The sequence below is a fragment of the Lepidochelys olivacea genome, assembly GCF_965140295.1.
Source record: "Lepidochelys olivacea isolate rLepOli2 genome assembly, chromosome: 2".
Classification (NCBI taxonomy): domain Eukaryota; kingdom Metazoa; phylum Chordata; order Testudines; family Cheloniidae; genus Lepidochelys; species Lepidochelys olivacea.
The window spans coordinates 190,634,051-190,651,313 of NC_140412.1; the positions used below are offsets into that span (position 1 = coordinate 190,634,051).

Here is a 17,263-nt window from a genome sequence, read left to right on the forward strand (position 1 = left end):
ATCAGGATATTCTCATGCATGTGGCTCTTGTTTGTGGTTGCCTTAAGTGGGGGTTCTCTCTGGGTAAAAACAAGCAGAAAGAAAAGAGTCTTTTTTAAAAAAAAAAGAGAACAAGAACCAGAAGGGTGAAAAAAAAACCAAAACCCAACTTTTGGGTCTTCTTTCGACATTACAAAAGTCAAAATCACCAAATTTTAAAAAAATTATTTAAAGGTCATCGTTGATGACCTCAGTTAATCCTTTCTTATCTGATTGATGATGCAAGAATAATTTGAGCCAAGTTCTGCCAAGTGTATATGAGAAATTATGCCCTAATTCATATTTTTATTACATTATTAAAACCAGATTTGAAACACACTCATATATGTGTGTGTGTTTCAAAATTTGGTGTAACTCTTCTTCCTCTGAAATCACTAGTAGAACTCCCACTGACTTAGAGGGTAGCACGACTGGGCCAGTGCTGAGCCCTTTGAACTATCCTATCCAAAGAACACAAAGTCATCAGAAATTTAAAAAGTACAGCTTAGTTGCAGAAAAGAGGTTTTAGACATTAAATATTTGTGGGCTATAAAGAGGATCAACGTACTATCTTATGGCACATATAGGAAGATATTATTTAACTTAAAAATAATGCTTCTGAGCCTTCAAAAGCAGAGACAGTTCAGTTGAAAAATACCTTTCAAATGAGACACTTTCCTTAGCTACATTAGGGCACTGTAATATTGTTATGTTGTCACATTATACACTGAATATGTATAAATTATTTTGCTTCAACTCACAGGAAAAAAAACTCTCTTCCCTGAGAGGGTATTGAAACATCAACTGGAACATCAGTTGTGCCTGGAACAGTATGTAAAATAAAGCTTATCAGTTTGTTTCAATATATGTTGCCATGGTTTTTGTTGGCCATGATTTTATTTTGCTGATTATCGTCCCCCTCCCCCTATCCCAGTATATCTGGATATGTAACAACTCTTTTATGAGGGGGATTATTATTAAGTTTAAAAAAATATAATTTGAAAGGATAACAGAAACCATTGTATAAAAAGCCAATAACTCTTCAAGAAGTCACACAAGGATTCCCCACACTTCTCTGATGGCTGAAGGCCTTTATGACTTTGCTTTCTGGCCTCAACACACAGCCAAGACTTATGAGTAGCACCAGTTAACCATATTCTTTGTATGTTATTATTTAAATAATAGATGCCTTTGAACCAATCCACGAGATCAAATCATTCAGGGTTGAATTCTGCTAATCTTATGTTAATTTATATTTAGAAATACTTTGCTGCATGAGTATTCTCACTGAAATCTGCCATTTGAGTTTCAAGAGGGACATCTGACAATAGCTTTACAATTGACTTGAAAAAGTTTTAGTCATCCACTCAGGAAGAAGAAACAATGTCAAGTGACCAATCGCATGGCAGGAATAATTGACCTGAACTGTTTACAAACACCATAGGCTGCAAATTGTTTGGTCAAAACTTTCTAGGTGCACTGGTGAATAATGAATACATTTGCAGAAAATCAATCACAAATGTTTCATGAACAGAGAAGAGAGCTAAATTCACACTGAATATTACTCTCAGTGAGGGCCAGATTCTTCTATTCTTAATCATGTAGAGTAGGATCTCACTTCGTAAATAGTTCTACTGTTCGTGGTGTGTGATGGGTCACCAAAACTAGATGCTATTGTTTCTGCTTTCTAAATGGACGCCTAAAACTTTTCATCAGGGAAAAAACAAATGGCGAATAACGCATTTCTGGGGTGAAAAAATATTCATGTTAAAACCTCTTAAGCTGTCAGAATTTGCACACATCTGAATATTCACAAATTAATAATGTGATCCCATGAAAAATAGCAGCAGAGTTTATTTGGGAATCTGTTGGTGTTTATTTGTTGTTATTATTTGTGTCTTGGTTGTGGCCACAGCATGCCATGTCCACACACATAGCAAGACAGGCCGCCTGCCTTGTAGAGCTCACAATCTAACCAGCTCTGGAAGAAGTGATAACTAGAGCCCTGTGCAGATACAATAGTGTATCCACATCTGACCCACCATCCGCAAAAATCATCTGCGGATATCGGCATCTGCGGATAGAGATACTCGCGGATATAAAGCAAATATCCATGGATTTGCAGGTCTCTAGTGATACCTATAGCATGGACTAAGTGTGACTGGGATTTGATGGACAAGTGGCCATTTATGTGAAAACAGTGGATATGGTTGAAAACTTTACATTAAAATCAGGATAAGGAAGAGATGTCCCGCATCAAAGCTCAAATGGTAGATGAGAGGGGTTTTCTTTTCCTGAATTCAAGAAGGTACAGTCCATTGTCACAATCAGTGTTGGAGAGGAAGGGGGATCTGAGTGACACTTTCTGACAGGGGTTGACATTCTTGTGCTGAGGTATGTCATCATCAAACTCATTAGGACTCAAACCCTAATTTTAGAGAAGGGCCTACACCAAAGGCCTGATCCAAACGAATATGAAATTTGAGGCATTTGAAATATTAAACCTCTCAGTCCCAGTCAGTGTAAATCTGTGCTAAAAATGCTGTATCTGCTTTCAGGACATACAGGTTCAATAGCTGCTCTGTCTGGAGCAAACAGTGTTCAGATTACACCATACCACAAAGATAATGTGGTTTCTATCAGACAAATAAATATATGTTTATTTTCACCACATCAGTGACCTCTTCGCTTTTAGATAACAGCTTAGTAACATTTGTGCTTGTCCGTTGGATATGTTATAATAATTGTTTTACTTGTTGAGAAAATAATTTCAGATGTGTGTGATTACAGGTAGCCTTTAAAAAGAAGACTACATGGAGCTTCCAGATTGTTATTACCCAGACCTTAACCTTACGTGCAACGATTACAATGAGAATGAACATTTTCTCAGGGCCAGCAAAATCTTTCTGCCCTGTATGTATGCATTTGCTTTTGCCTTCGGGCTGATAGGAAATTTTTTAGTCCTTATCATATACATTTTCTGTGAGAAACTGAAGACATTGACAGATGTATTTTTAGTGAGTTTGGCTACAGCAGACTTGCTTTTCCTTTCCACCTTGCCATTCTGGGCATATTCTGCTGCTCGCGAGTGGATTTTTGGCTCCTTGATGTGTAAAATTATACGGGGCCTGTACACTTTGAATCTGTACACTTCAATGTTAACGCTCACTTGTATAACTATTGACAGATTTATTGCTATTGCCCAAGCCACGAAAGCCCACATGTGTCAAGCCAAAAGAATGGTTTGGGGGAAAGTGATCTGCATTTTAGTTTGGGTGATTTCACTAGCATTTGCAACGCCACAATTTAAATACAGTACACAATCAAACTATGATAAGTCAGTCTGTCATGCAGTGTATCCTTCAGATCTCACAGAATTGGTTTTTAAAGTACTTCAAATGACCCTTGGATTCTTTATCCCCATGCTAACCATGATTATCTGCTACTCAATAATTATCAAAACTTTACTTCATGCCAGGAGTTTCCAAAAACACAAATCCTTAAAAATAATATTTTCTATAGTAGTGATGTTCATTCTTACTCAGTTACCCTACAATTTGTTGATACTCATACGCAATATACATGTGGAATTCAACCTGGACTACAATTTCGACTCTGCGGTGGTTATAACAGAAGCAATTGCTTATCTCCATGGCTGTCTCAACCCTGTTCTATATTTCTTTATTGGGGTGAAGTTCAGGAAGAACTTCCAGAAAATCATCAAGAACATCAGATGTGTTAAGCGCCAAGGTATCGTGAAGCAATGGCAAACCACTGAAGATGAGGGCTCAAAAACTTGTACTGCCTCACCCAATGTAGAAGCAACAAGCATGTATCCATTATAAAAAACTGCATAGAGGGTCTCAGCTTTGTTAATTTTTTAAAAATGTACTCACATTATGACAGGGCTTATGTAACAGCCACATGAGACTGATATAGTAGAAGCAGGCTCCGTGTAAGCTTCTCAACACATCCAATGCATCTCAGTCCTGACATTGTAGCACTCCTGTTATTCCTGAGCAAAGACTGGTAACTGGGTGAAACTCTGCACTAGTTTTATGATAGGTATACATAAAGGTTTGAGGATGAGATCATCCAACTCTTTCATGTGTGATCTAAGGCTGGGTTTGAACTTAGGGTTGCAGCGATAGAAAGCTAGTGTATCAGCCCTCTGGGCAAGTTAACCTCCCAGGAGGGATGTTTGTAAGCAGAAAAGACATTTAAGAGCTTTGTTTTAAAGATGCTAAGTGAATAGTTGTAGTTTGTTGTGACTTTTAGCCTGACTTTTTATATTAAAATTTAATTTGTTTAAATGCTCAATCTTCCCATTGTGGTTTCCTGTGATTCTTTTTTTGTTTTTGTCTGTTTTCCCTTTCCTTCCTCCCTCTGAGTCCCTGTTTGCCTTCAAAAGCAGAGTGAGATTTCTGTGATCACCGCAGAATATTAATCTGTCTTCAAACAAATATCAAGTCTCTCTAACAAAAAAACCCAAAGCATAAAACACCTGATTCTGTCACACACAACAGTACATATCATGCCATAACAGTGCCGGTGTAGCCAGTTTGGCTGGTCCCACTTCCTACATAGAAATATTGGACTCCACAGACTGGATCAGACCCCTCAGCAACAGGGTTCCAGAGGACAGCCCAATAAACCCTATAGTAGGCAGATGTGGGATAATCTGTCCCCACGAAGGTCTCCTAATATACACCCTGAAACATGAGTCCTTCCAGTACTCTTTTAGCATTAACTGTTGTAACTCTAGACAGTCTCGCGATTCATATAAACATCCGGTCCTTCCTCCTAACTGTCTGTGCATCCCAGAATGCACTTCCCTACTATGCTACTGATGCCCACCTTTGTGCATGTACCTAAGGTGCTCTGTTCCCTGTGAGACAGCTGCTCAGATTTTCCCAGAATGCAGTGAGAAAACAGTGATACAAACTAAGCTAGGGAGCGTGGTGGGTGCAGATATATAGTTGTGTTTTGAATAAAGCAGCTGTGTGGGCACAAGTCAGTTATGGCTGTTGTAATCAGGTGAGGAAAAATTGTCATGAATTCGTTAAAAAGAAGTTATAATGGTAGGGTAGACATGACCTTCCAATGATCTCTGTCTTAACCACAAATGCCAGTGTCAAGAAGGTGTCAACAAACAAATAGGTTTCTATGTTTCATAGTCTGTTTCTCAGCTGCTTTTACAGGATGTTTGTTATTTACTTCTTCAGCCCTACCAACAACTTTTCTATAAAGAAAAGAAAATGTTTAAAGTAGAAAAATAAAACCATGAATAAAGATGCACAACAAATTGTTAAATTATAACATATGCCTGGAGTGCTTAAAAAAATATAATCCCTGACTAACTTTTACTTGGCTACACACTCCCTAAACAGAACAATCAACAGCTTATCTTATTATTAACACCCTATAATGTTTTCTGAGACAAAACAATACCTAAAGATACAGGGCCTTACTCTGTTCCCACTTATCCCAGCTTTACATTGATTTAATTCCTGATTTACACTAAGAACAAAATCAGGCCTTTCAAAAGCATGACTACAGTTCTGTCAGCAATGAAGTCTGCCGTCCTTTCAAATTGAATTACAAACAGACATTTGCTGAAGGTAATATTGGTGGGGAAAAAACAAAAATGCCTACATGGCTTTGATTACACTATGAAAATTCATAAGCAATTTTTTGCAGTGGTGTAGTTTCCCAGATGCTACTAATGACATGAGATGATGACAAAACGTTTTTAACCACTACATCACCTAACCCTACCTGATCCTATCACTGCAGTACTCTACCTATTCCATATACATGATACCTACCATATACGAAAGGGTTAATCAAAATTAACACAAGATGTGTACCCAGTTGACTCAGATATACTGCTGAACTCCAGCCCAGCCTTCACTGTAGACACACTCTACAAATTGCCACATATCAAAAATTTAAAAAGTTAGAAAAGAAAACAAAGAAAAACAAATAAATAAAAATAAAACACAAATGAACAAAACCTCAGCTGGCTAGGTGCAGACAGAATATTAAACTTATGATGATTTCTCACTTAAGATTTCAATGGAGTTACTACTCCAGATTCACAATGAGAGCAGAATGAGACACCAAGAGAGTGGTCCTCATTCCTAATTACAACTAAGGAGTTGAATCCTGTTTGCATCAGGTTGTGATGGCACAACAGGTGGTTTATCCTTTGAAAAAGTTCTGGAAATCATTACCAAGCACCATTCGTATTAGGTGCTGAACGTGACCAGAATCAACAGGCACAGTGAGAAAGGAGGACTCTCAGTATTATGAAATGACACTGACAATCATTTTAAGGAGAGAGCTGCAGAGGCAGGATCAATGTGACTATGAGGGAGAGTGGAAAACAAATAGATAGAAGGCAGATAGGCAGAGAAAATAAAGAGGGGCAGACGAAAACAAGTAAGCCACATTTCTTGCTCTATACTGCTGCAAGAGGCAACAGGTTAGATTCGCCTCTCTGGGCACAGCTTGCATGTCCAGCACCGAGCAGGACAGTTACACTGGGGTGGGGGAGGTAGGAGGGGAAAGATTCACACCTAGAGTAAGGCTGTGGTAGTATCACCACCTCCCGCCACCCTAGGGTGCTCTGCTGGAGTAAGGCAGCTTTAAAATCTAGCCTGATTTGTACACAGTGTTGTTGGCAGAGGCTGCCTAGGAAAAATGCTGAATCAGCATCTCTCACAGCCAGCCTGGTTCAGCCTTTGGCTGGGTCAGCTCCCCCTCCCCCCGCCTTCTGCACTGGCTAGTTCCAGGTCACTGGCAGAACAGAGGTGACGGATGGTGTGAATTGTTTCCAGCAGAAACCAAGGGCATGATTCTGGCCCAATATCGTATGTATTTGGATGTGACTATTGGACCAAAAACCCAAACATAAAGACAAATAAAAACACAGTCCTGGAGCCTTAACATTCTGCCTGTCCTTGTGGGGATTTCCTTTGCTGCAGGATGAATTCTAGTGATACTTACCACATAATTCATCATCATCATCATGATAATAACGTATTTGTTTTGCAGTGGCACCTAAAGACCCCATTCAGAGATCAAGACCCTACAGATCATTAAAAGACAGGCCCTGCCCAAGAATGATTACAATCTAAGGGCCTGATCCTGCAACTAGATGCATGTGAGTGGACCCCTGCCCTCTGCAGAACTCCCCTGACTTTGCAAGGGTCTGTCTGCAGTTAGGATTGAGGCCTGAATAGCTGTCTTTCACATGACAAGGCAGATTTTCAGTTATCCATTCATTGTACAGGAGAAAGCTGTCACTCAAGTACAGACATCTTGCATAATAGCAAAGGAAATACATAAAGTTACCGGTTGAGCAAATTATTTCTCATCTATATGCTTTGGTATTTCCAGTGTGAAAATTCATTTCTAAAGCTACTTGCAACGCTGCCCAACTCTATTAGGTCCCACACAGCACTACAGAAGAGGCATATAACCCATCAGGCCAGTAAAATATTGAGGATCTGATTTTCCACTGTTACACTGGTTTTATATCAGTATGATTCCCCAGAGGAAAGTGAAGTTACACCGGTGTAACACTGTGTAATGAAATGGAGAATCAGGCTTATTTGTCTTTCTATTTTAAACTAAATACCTTAGAAGTGAATCCAGCCCTGAGATGGATTGGTGCTAACTCCATTGATTTCAATGGAGTTTCACTAGGGATGAATTTGGCCTTTGTTTTCTGTGGGTCAAATAGTGTGTTCATCTTTTAGGACCCTGCAAACACTTAGGGTTTGCCTACACTAGGGTTTTTAATCTCAAGATAATTGATTGCCAATAAAGTCTAGGGAGCTAACACATTGGTAAAGGCCAGTGAGGACCATCCACAAAGAAATGCTTGTACCAGGACATAAGATTTTGTGGTCCACTTTAGGCTGAGCTCAGTTCTGGATCAAATATTTGAGGAGTATCCACACCTGCTTTTAGAAGCTACCTTCGTTAACTGGCAATTAACTCAAGCTAAAATATTCTAGCGCAGACACACCCCTACATGAATACTTAACTTTATACATGTGAGTAGTCCCCCTGAATGCAGTTGGGGCAGGGCCTAAGATTATAAACTGTGCTGAGCAAGAACTGTCTTTATTCTTTGTACTGTACAACACAGTGTGAAACAAATAACAAATGTTGCTGTTAAACAAATAATAAATAAAAAATAATGGGGATTGTTCACCTTTATGCATTTGAGGAACAGAGTTTTTAAATAATGATAAAATAATATATAGATGATATCAGAACTAATTATTTTAGGGGATTGCAACAGAATCTCAGCATAATGAGACAGTGTTTGAAATATATATACCTTTCCAAGACACTGTATGGGACAGTATTTCACTACCTACAGTTTCAATCCATTTTGAAATGTCACTAATGTTTGACCTTCTTGTCACTGTTCTTTTTTATGGTTACCCCAGTGATATAAAATTTGTTCGTGGTTAAAAATGAAAATCTTTGGTATATTATTTCTGCTCTTTCCTATCTGATAGTCTGCTGATAAACAGCTTGGGCCAGATTCCCAGCTGGTATAAATCAACACAGCTCTATTAAAGTCAATGAAGTGGTACAGATTTACACCAGCTAAAGATTTGGCCTCTCCTGCCTCAAAAACCCCGTATTTATTTGCTCTGTGGGTTTATGTTTGCTGAGCTGTGCTGCAAAAGCCTGACTGTGACACCTACATTTCTGCACGCATCTCACTCACCACAGAGGTAGCTCTGAAATCTCTAGGGCTGTAAAAGGCAGTGCTGCTTGTTCATGGTCTAATATTTTTTCCCGAGCATAAAACCACAGAATAATTAAAAAATTCACATATGACCCACAGGTGGCAAAATGCATTATGTCTGACTAACATTGAGTACCCGTCACTGCAGGCAATACATAGGTAGGGCTGATCAGCAGATCTTATATATATAATTAGAGCTAGTCCTGGGTACCTACAGAACCCACAGACAAGAAGGACCTCCAGTTTGTAGGAGAACCTCAAATTTCGCATGGGACCATGTGGCCTATAAACACCTCAGTGTGCTGATCTGTGCTAAAAGCAGGTTGAAGTTCCGCATGTTTTCTGCTGGTTTACACCGGAAGAAGGCCCATCAGCCAGGCTCTCTCTCAATATCCACATGAAGAAAGGGGACAAAGGGGAGATCTCTGTCTTCCTCTCTATCCCAGTTATACGTAGGAGGGGAGATCTACCATCCTTGTCTGTTGACCTCATAAGGGGTGACTAAGCAGAGGTAAGGGGCTAGAGTAAACAGAGAGAAGAGAGACTGAAATAGTCCTGAGCCCAAAGGCCCTTTAAGATCATGATACTAAAGAATCCAGGGCAATGCATATGAAATGGTTCTGACTAGCCTATGGAAAGCGATAAAGTAGAAGACTATTTTTCAGTTTTCTTCTCTATAGACTGTGAACAATGGGGATAGAACAACAACACTGCTACAGGGTAATGCAGAATTCTAATGATACATCCAGATGCCTTCAATAATGGTCTTACAGTTTTGGTGGCTTCCTCAGCAAGAGACTGACAGCAAGATGACCAGAGAGCCCTGTCCTAACCTCACAGCTCACATGCTCTCTCTCAATGTTGTGTTCCCAAGGGCTCACATTTTGCATCGTTCACCTCCCTTGGCCAACAGGAGTGACAGCTCCTGGGTTCCTAATTCAAGATGCCTTACAATCCTATTTTGCTGAATCATGATGAAGGTCATCATATGACTTTGGGAAAACTTGCATCACCTCACTTTTCCCATCTGTAAAATGATGACAATGCCAATGCACAGGTGAGTTGCAAGGCTTAATTCATGCATATCTGTAAATCTTCAGGGTCCTTTGAGACATTGAGACATTGCAGGCACATAGATGCTATGATGGTAGGTAATTAAATAGCATAGTATATTAGCAAAATAACATAGTATATTAGCTGAGAAGCAAAAGCCAGAATTGAAACATATTTTGTTCCAGATAAGTAAGCATCTATAGTCTACCTTAGACACAAGTAACAAGGAAGTGTGGTTTATACAGGAACTAGTCACACAACGGGGGGCAAAACAATCTAGCTCTGTTTTTTGAACCACAGACTTGTTACTTTGGGGCTGCTTTTAACCTGGCATTGAGAACATTTGTCACTACAATTTTTCTTCCTTGGTACTAAGGAACAACATGTGGGTAAAGGGTTACAGTAACTTACTTTTGTTTTTCTTTTGAAAGATATAAAAATAAAAATTAGACTTCAAAATTTTGTCAGGAAGAAATATTAGTGAACAGACAGCCTGTATCATTGTATACATTTATTTTGGGGGTAAAATATATTTTACTTTGGATATTGTTCTTAATATTCAAATGATTGAAACACAATGCAAAATGAAACTTTTAATTAATACAGAAATAGGCATAAAATATATTAATGCAACATTAAGCTTGCAAATTAAAACAGAGAATCTATCAATTCCTCCCTACTGCTCATTTATGCGGGAGTAGATGGAACAAGTGACTGAAATCTATACTATGAAAAAAGGTGTGGTGGATTTAGCTATATAACTGTTGTTCCTTTGTTTTCTGGGTATTGAATCTTTATAACTCTACAGACTCTGCTGTCTGCAGAGACTGGCAGCCACTTTATGTTCAGTTCAATAAAGCTTGTCATAAGAGAAACACTGGACTTTGCTTTGGGTTTTCCCCTGTATTGTTTTCTTAATCTAAAATGAAGTTCAATATGACTGGGGGCTTGTCTACACTACCAAGTTTTGTTGAGAAAACGGATGTCGACACCCAAAAGTCGGCAAAACAAAAATCACCAAAGCATGTTCACACTTGCTCCCTCTGTCGACAAATCACGTCCACATTGGGGACACCATCATTGACAGGGTGAGCAATGCACCGTGGGTATGTATCCCATAGTGCAGTGTTGTGAGAAGGAAGAGCTGATCGCTGAGCATCTTGCGATTCTCTCCAAGTTCTCCCACAGCCCCCTCAGCTGCCGAGAGCAGCATCATGAGTAGCCCTGTGAGCTCTCCATGTTGAGGAATGGCAAGGCAGCACAGCAGTCTGTCCCCCTCCTGCTGCAGTAGCAGTCTGCCTGCTGCTGTGTTCCTAGTGCAGGGCAGAACAGGAGCATGCCAATGATTTGCTCTTGGTTTGTTTGTTCCCCAAACGGAGCAGCACACAGATACTTCCCGGAGCTTTGAAAGGGGAGGGGCGCATGCCTGCAGGGCAGCAGAGAGCACAACACTGAGCAGAGCAATCAGGGCAGGCATTGTGGGATACTGGCGGAAGCCAGTTATGTCTACAAAACAATCAGCGGTGTCTACACTGGCTCTTTGTTGACAATAGAAGTGGGAGAAAAGACAAAAGTCTCTAACGGGGTGGAAGTTTTCTGTCGCCAAAACTGGGCGTTTTTTGTGACAAAGTCCCATTGTAGTAGCGTGTATGCTCTTGCTGTTTTGTCGCCAAAAGGCAGTTTTTGGCGACAAAACTTGCCAGTGTAGACAAGCCCTGACAGTGTCTGTTTTCTCTTTATGGAGAGGAAAAATGTAACACGGAGCTCCAGTTTTAAATTAAACAGTGTTTTACTCACAGATCTGTGTCACTCTGGTCCAGAGACTCTACTTCAGCTTGACTTTCATTATGGATAGAATCAGATTCCTGCACTTGGCACAGTTCCTCATCTGTGATTATATCAAACACTACATCATCTGGTGGTTTGGAGGTTTCATTCGTAACTGTGCCATAAAAGTACATCAAAAGAAACGCAGTCATAACATAACAGGCAGCAACAGTGGTTTTGTTTTTTAAACAGAGCTTATGTACGTGGGCCATTATTCTGCCTACACAGTAGTTTTCGCATACAGCAAGTGCTAGAGCAGGGGTTCTCAAACTGGGGGTCGGGACCCCCCAGGGGGTTGTGAGGTTATTACATGGGGGGTTGCGAGCGGTCAGCCTCCACCCCAAACCCCGCTTTGTCTCCAGCATTTATAATGGGGTTAAATATATTAAAAAGTTTTTTTAATTTATTAGGGGGGTCGCACTCAGAGGCTTGCTATGTGAAAGGGGTCACCAGCACAAAAGTTTGAGAACCACTGTGCTAGAGGGACTCTCCAGGGTGACTCACTTGCATTAAAATATAAATGGGTATTTGTATCAACCTATCAATATTAACATATACTAACAAGCTCCACAATTACTCTGGGACAAGTTCCGCCTTGACTTACACCCCATTAACATCACTGGGGTTGCACAGAGTGTAAATCGAGCAGGATTTAACCACATGAGCCCTGGCAAGAAGCCCAATAATCTCATTTATCTCACATTTGCACATGAAAAGGACTAACCTGTAACTTCCAGGGTCGGAGACACTGGTGAATTTAGCAGAGCTGCTGGTTCTTCTTGGCTGGCACGGGATCCAGAGTCATCCGTATAATCCACAGTCACCCTAGGTTTATTGAAGCAAGCTCTACAGCACCGCTCCTTCTTGCCGCTGTGTTTGGTCATCAAGTAGTTGTTACAGCAGTAATAGCAGAAAATTCGACCACACAGTCTAGAAATTAAAAAGAACAAATGCAAAGGTATGAGAAAGTTTCACAAATATTAGTGGAAATCATTCTTCATCTGAAAAATCATACTGGAAGTGGTTATTAGCTATTAACTAATCACCACCCGGTATTCCCTACTTTAAAATATCATTGATTATATGACTAATTGCACATCATGAATAAAGTGTGAACAGTCACATGCCACCCTACTGCCTGAAATTTGTTCATCCAAACTTTGTGAATATATCTGGAGAAATCACGAACATGTAACTATTAATTCATGAACAGAAAAGGGTCAAAATTAGAAGCAAATAATTCAATCAACTGTCAGATGTTTTTGAACAGGCCATATCAAAATCAAATCTTGCTATTCAGAATAATTGTTTCTCAACATATCTTTTAGTAGTAAATGTTATGTGTGTACAGAACCTAATTCAATGGGGCATCAACCCTGATTGCGTCAGTACTGTAATAAAATAATAATAGTACCATCGTACTGGACAATTTTTAAAGCATGTATACCAAGTGCAGACAGCGTATAATATACATATTATAACAACGAATGCCTGGGAACAGTGTAAAATGTTAAAACACTGGATATTTTCCATGGTACCTATGATATTTATTTCCATGTTTTTAATAACGTGTCAGAGGTCAAGAAACTGACCTGCAGTGGTGTCGGCGCATCATCCAAGTAAACTCTCGCTGACAGCCCAGGCAATGATTTACTTCTGTGTCACCGAGCCATCTTTGCTCCTCACAGAGCTTCTGCTGAAATTCCAGAGCATCTGATTTCTGCCAGAGGGCATCCTTATCCCTATGGAGACATGTGTAAAGAAGAGCAATCCATTTTAGAAACATCACTGTTTGTTTTTAACTCATCTCAACTCTGCCCCCGGAAGAAAACTCTCTAACGTAAAGTGCTGTTATTTAACTCTGAAGTTCACAAATCTGAAATAGCCCACTCCCTGCACTTTTAACACAGTTACACCGGGATTGACAAATGTATATACACCACCATCAGGTGTGATTGGCCTTTGTAGATAGAACCTCAGAATCAAAGAATTGCCATACTGGATCAGTACTATGGCCCCAGTTCAGGAAAGCATCCCTAGTTAGGAAAGCACTTAAGTGTGCACTTAATTTGAAGTTGGAACCAATGAGCAATGCCTAAAAGGATTCAGTTGAAGGCACAATATTCTTCTTACTGCAGCGAGTTCTATCAAAGATATCCCAGGAGCACATTTGGATCAGATTGTAGCTGTAAGTCATGGTTTGCTCTGCAGGAGAGTGAGGAGAGCTGCATTACAGCTGACCCACCCAGAATTCCACCTGGGGATCAGGTTGCGGGGGGTGGGGTGGGGTGCATGTTACTGAAAGTGTTCTGTCATCCTTTGAAAGGATGTGGTGGAGACTCCCTCTTGCACTAGTACACCTTCAAAGGTCAGGGTACAAGAGGGTGGAATTTAGGCTTTCTGAAGTGGAAGTGCATCAACAGCAAAAACAGGTTTGCAGCACTTGAGGTAAACTGTCAAGTGAGACCTTAAACCACAAAGGCTAACAACACAGAGCTAACCATCTCACGACACCATCACTACCTGACATTGTAGCTCAACTTTTTGCAGCTAGGCATAGGAGCAGAATCTTACACCCTAGTTACAAGAGAGGTTGCACTGTGTATTTGACAAAGGGAAGGACTAGGAGTTAGGAGTTATAGTCTCAGCTCTGGCACTAACTTGCTCTGAGGTCTTGGTCATGTGATTTAATCTCTGTTTCTCAGTTTACCAATCTGTAAAATAAATATGGCAATATTTAAGTACCTCACAGGATGTATGAGGATTGATTAGTTAATGGTTAGACACTCTTTGAAAATGTTAAGTGATATCAAGGGCTAAGTATGTGAGCCAAACTTTGCTCTCGATTACATCTTCTTCCGGCTCCTCAGCATATAAGTTACACCAAGTTAAACTCTCTTACACACCTGTAAATAACTGTAACAAGATCGAAGGGATTCTAAATTAGCATAAGGGAGTCTTCATTTATGCATCACTTGTGAATCTGACCTCTGGAAAGAATCAAGAAGTCAGAAAGGAATGCTACCTATCTTGACCCTACTGTATTGTTAGTCACCAACACCATCAGATGTAGGAAAGGTAATAAAGAAAGGACTTCATTTTTTTCAGTGACTTCACAGGTTTGTCTTCTTGCACTTTAAAAATAGATGTCTACTGAGATCATAACTCCTTGGAAAGGCCAAGAAAACAGACATTAATAAGAAAACCCACATTCTCTTGTCTGACTGAACAATACCAAAAGCTTCTATGCATACTGATCAGAAGAATGTGCTAATGCCCTGGCTGTGTACTATGAGCTGATCAACTTTTGAAAGTTTTGACAATATTTTGAAGAGAAATATCTGTTATAGGTTTCTCTGATTAAAAGGAGGCAAGAACTCCAGTATTAGCTCCTACTCCTTAACCAGATTCAGATAGATAGAGTGGCTCAGGAAAGGAATGACACAGTTAAAGGAACTTCTTTGTAGAAGGATCATCTGATGAACAGTTAATGTCTAAAGCTGCACTGGGTTTTCACTCTTCACCTAGTAAAGGTGGAGAGGTTTCTGCAGCACGCACAAGCTTTTGCGTGAAGACAAGAATACACAGACCAGAAGTGAGAAACCACAATTGGTTGCTATTTATCAAATTGTTTGTGTTTTGTAATGGCAACATAATTCAACACCATTAACCGAACTGCACGTCTGCAAGTTATGTCTGCAACACTCGGCTTGCTGAAAGACAAAACCCTCCATTTTTTTAACATAAGTCACAGTCTGGGTTGGTCTTGTTCACTCCAGAATAGTTATGATAGACACTGACAGCCTACAGGAGTCTTCCTTCAAGAGGAAGGACGTCCCGTTGTCAGGGCCAGCTCCAGGCACCAGCTTTCCAAACAGGTGCTTGGGGCGGCATTCCGAATGGGGCGGCAGTCCGTGTCCAGTGGTGGCAATGCAGCGGCAGCTCAGCCGCTCTTCCGGGTGCGGCAGCAAATTTGGCGGCAACTGCTTGGGGCGGGAAAATCGGTAGAGCTGCCCCTGTCCGTAGTTAAGACACAGGACTGGGACTCAGGAGAGTTGGGTTCAGTTTACAGCTCTGCACCAGACCACATGTGTGACCTTGGGCAAATCACTTTGGGCCAGATTTTCAAAGCTGCTAAGCTTTCCTTTAATAGTTAAATAAGGGCTAGATTTCCAAAAGGGATGCATCCAGCAGCTCCCATTGTGACACCTGTCAGCACTCATTAACTGCAATGAATCTGCACCAATTTAAACCAGCTGAGCATTTGCCTGTTGAGTTTGCTATTCAGAGGCTGATCACACTGGGCTCAATCGTGGGCCAGACTATGGGCCAGGACAGGAAATTAAGGGGTGGGGGGAGATGACTCCTTGCTTCCCTGCGTGGGACACCCACATTATGGATGAGAATGTAGGTGGGACAGCAGTTGCTGCTGAGACATTACTCCAGCAGCCATGAGAGTGAATGGGGCATGGGTGAGCAATGGGTGGAGCCTTACACATATTTTTCACCCTCCATTTCCCCACAATGCACCGGTCAGCATCGTTCTCTGAATAACACTTTGGTCCCAGCCCAGCCCTTTATCCAGGGCAGCCTTCAAGGTGCTCTCTATAAGTGATGGATACTGGAGATAAATATTTGCTAGGAAAAAATATTGAAACATTTTTGGCAGGGGAGGGGGAAGAACATATGCCATATATAGAATGACATGCACTTTGCAAAGCAGATACAAGCGGAGAAAGAGCTAGATCACATTTTGTCTATTTTACTTTTCATAATGTGCCCTAACCACTGAACCTCACTGCCAATGTTGTCTCACAGAATTTGGCCATTACATTTATTTTCTGTTCAGGAATAAAAAATTAATCCCTCCACACAGCACCATTTAAAATCCTCTATAATAGAACCTACACATTAGTTTTTTTTAATACCAACCTGAGAAGTTCTATCAAACGTTCTTCAAGGAATTGCTTTGTTCTAGTTAGATCGTCTAGCTCGGCCAACAACTTCTGATCATTGCTGTCTCTGTCTGCTGTCGCCTTTTTGAGTTTGTCACCATACTCTTTGACTTGCTCATTCGCTTTGTCAACTTCCTTTTGGGTCCTGTTTAAATGCAAATTAATTGTTCTTAAAGAAGTCCCTTCTGCCATTTATCTTGATGAAATCTGTAGTTTTAGTGAAGTCTCTCTCAGTGTGAACATAATATTGTATATAACAATGTGCTTTAGTCTTTTGACACTTTTGAAGCTGTGCATAGATACATTACCTGTGGGCACCTTTGGCAATCAGTAACTTCTGGGGATGAGGGTCCTATTTCCTGCTCCCTTTTCATAGTTGTGTTTGTGATGGCTGCCCTCTTGGCTGCACACCAGGGATTGAACCAGGTAGCATGAACGCTACAGCTTAAGCCAAGAGCCAAGGCTCTCTGGGTAGGTCTGTAAAGGCCCATATCCCCTGCAGACTGGCCACAGAGGACAATCCACAGCACAAACATATCAGTGGTTTACATGTTCACAAAAGGTCTACTAAGTATTATATTAATTTGCAGTACCACAAAACAAAAAACATTTACAAAGGAGCTAAAAACCCTTT

The 17,263-nt window shown here is 40.5% G+C and overlaps 2 protein-coding genes across 7 annotated transcripts in view; one reads left to right on the forward strand and one right to left on the reverse strand.

The window, feature by feature from the left end:
• FYCO1 (FYVE and coiled-coil domain autophagy adaptor 1) overlaps nt 1-17,263 on the reverse strand; it is an 85,707-nt gene that overhangs the window by 27,382 nt on the left and 41,062 nt on the right. For 5 of the 6 annotated variants that reach the window (XM_084619998.1, XM_084619995.1, XM_084619997.1 and 2 more), the window contains 4 exons: nt 16,607-16,774; nt 13,267-13,416; nt 12,399-12,604; nt 11,645-11,789 (listed from right to left, as the gene is read on the reverse strand). In XM_084619998.1, the coding sequence (XP_084476124.1) occupies nt 11,645-11,789; nt 12,399-12,604; nt 13,267-13,416; nt 16,607-16,774 (669 nt within the window). The remainder of the gene's footprint in view (nt 1-11,644; nt 11,790-12,398; nt 12,605-13,266; nt 13,417-16,606; nt 16,775-17,263) is intronic. The other variant, XM_084620000.1, reaches the window with a different exon arrangement.
• CXCR6 (C-X-C motif chemokine receptor 6) lies at nt 2,832-3,863 on the forward strand (the record flags this gene model as incomplete). Its single annotated transcript, XM_084620001.1, has 1 exon — nt 2,832-3,863. One exon carries the CDS (start codon nt 2,832-2,834, stop codon nt 3,861-3,863), a length of 1,032 nt encoding a protein of 343 aa, XP_084476127.1.